General features: G+C 62.3%; 1 protein-coding gene across 1 annotated transcript; it reads left to right on the forward strand.

Annotated features, from left to right (window-relative positions):
* Positions 1–290: 290 nt before the first annotated feature.
* MNEG_16507 (AMP deaminase) lies at positions 291–1,914 on the forward strand (the record flags this gene model as incomplete). Its single annotated transcript, XM_014035023.1, has 4 exons — positions 291–340; positions 778–903; positions 1,335–1,445; positions 1,839–1,914. The coding sequence occupies 4 exons, from the start codon at positions 291–293 to the stop codon at positions 1,912–1,914; spliced, it is 363 nt and encodes a 120-aa protein (XP_013890477.1).
* Positions 1,915–2,235: the final 321 nt, after the last annotated feature.

The raw sequence follows: 2,235 nt of genomic DNA on the forward strand, positions 1-2,235 counted from the left end.
GAGCAGTGGGATCTTGTGGGAAGGGGGTGGGTTCTGGAGGCGCAGGCACAGGGCGGCAGGGTCCATGGCGGCTGCCAAAGGGGCGGCTGTTGTGTGCTTGCAGGTCAGGCCGCATGATCACATGCACCTCAAGCCCTGGAGCTTGTCAGGGGGTTTCAAAGTACTTGGCCTGCGCACGGTCACAGAGACTTGGTTGGTTGACTGCCTTCACACCACGACCACTTGCGACTCACGCTGGGCCCCCAAACCCCATTTCGCCCTCCCATCCTTTGCGGTCCTCAACCCCAGTGATGCTCAACGCGGACAAGGAGTTTCTGGCCCAGAAGGTCGCGCCACACAGGTCAGGACACACACTATCTCCCTTGTCGACTCTCCCTTGTCGACATGAATCGGGCCATGGGCGCCCAGGCACTCGAAATATGGGTGGCTGCACTTCGGGCAGGGGTGTTTGGGGCATTGCACAAGCCTTGGGTCCACCGCGTCCCCCTTTCTTTGGATGGCGATGCGCAACAGACAGCCCCGCTCTTGCGCGAACGCCATTTCACCAGTTTTGTCACAAACGCTTCCCCCCCCCCCCCGCTGCGGGCATCCTTCCCGCAGTCAGCGGGGCGAGCTGACAAGCCCGCACACCAAAATTTCCTTTGATTTGTCCACGAGCCACAAGATCTTCTGCTTAAAACCCTCAAAACAATGCCTGCATGTCGTTCAAACCCCTGAGGGGTTGTCGACAAACAAACGACCTCCACTTACCCCCTGAAAAAACACCCCTCCTGCCAGGGACTTTTACAACGTGCGCAAGGTGGACACGCACATCCACCACAGCGCTTGCATGCACCAGAAGCACCTGCTGCGGTTCATCAAGAGCAAGCTCAGGAAGGAGCCGGACGAGGTGGTCATTTTCAGGTGATCCGGGGTGATCTGGAGTAGCTGGAGCGACGAGGTTTTAGAGGGTGGGGCGGCAGAGTGCTCGCGCATCCTTGAGGATGCATGTGTGGATGTGTGTTGTGGTGTGCAACTCTGTGTCAGTTGATTTGACGGAAGGGGACGCCGGGCAGGGCTCACAGCCATATCATGCCAGTTGTTTGTGTGGAGTCGCGACCGGCCGGCCCCTAAACGCACGCACGCCGTGGTGCACAGATGACCACGCCAATCTCACCCCCCCCTGGCCCCTTGCGAGGCTTGAAAGGGACCGCGACCACTTGACGCTGCGCGACGTGTCGATTTGCCCAAATCCCACTCCTGCCTCCACCCAAACCCCATCCCCATCCCCGCCTCGCCTTCACACCAACCCCAACCCTGCACCCCGCCAAACCCCGACCCCATCTCCTCCCAAGGGACGGCAAGTACCTGACGCTGCGGGAGGTGTTTGAGAGCCTCAACCTCACCGGCTACGACCTTAACGTGGACACACTGGACATGCACGCCGACAAGAACACCTTCCACAGGTGATCTTGCTTGAGGGGAGGGAGGGCGTGTCTTGTTGTGGGAGGGCGGAGCGCAGGCCGCGTCGCAGGGACGCGGGGTGGAGGTTGGCGAGCGTTTGTTTCGATATGGGTTTGTCGTCGCCTGCCGTGCGCGCGGGGGGGATGCGGCGGCGCAGGGTGGCGCCATGTTTCAAGGGGCCCAAGGCTTCAACCTGACAGATACTGCTTCAGAGCAGGGATCAAGGTCGGAGATGGAGCGGTCATCAAGCGTCGGTGCCAGCGGGAGCTGCCTCGCAGGCCGGCCTGACGCGGGCCGTCAGCCGCCCTGCCATCACCTTGACCCCGGCTTCACGGCCGCCGCTTGTGTGTGCATCACCCCCTCCCCGCCAATCCCCACCCCTTACCCTGTTGTAGGTTTGACAAGTTCAACCTGAAGTACAACCCCTGCGGCCAGAGCAGGCTGAGGGAGATCTTCATCAAGCAGGTCTGAGGGAGGGCGAGTGCAGCCGGGCAGCTTGGCCGTCGGTCGACCCCCCTTGTCGCCCCACACATCCAGTACCCTGCTTGGCCCCTGCCCCCGCCCTCAGCTGCCAAGTCACCTCGAAAACAGAGTGCTCCCTCTGCCGCTTCCCGTGACGGACCGCCACCCTCATGAACTCAAGGGGCAATTGACACCACCCCTGCCCCGCCTCCCACCAAAAGAGGGAACAGGCGGGGCTGCCCCCCACCAGGGCAGTCCCATTTGCACCCGACCCCTCCCCCTGCCATCACGGCGGCTACGCACCGCCTCACCCACGCCCGCCCCGTGACC

The sequence above is a fragment of the Monoraphidium neglectum genome (assembly GCF_000611645.1).
Source record: "Monoraphidium neglectum strain SAG 48.87 unplaced genomic scaffold scaffold06442, whole genome shotgun sequence".
Taxonomy (NCBI): domain Eukaryota; kingdom Viridiplantae; phylum Chlorophyta; class Chlorophyceae; order Sphaeropleales; family Selenastraceae; genus Monoraphidium; species Monoraphidium neglectum.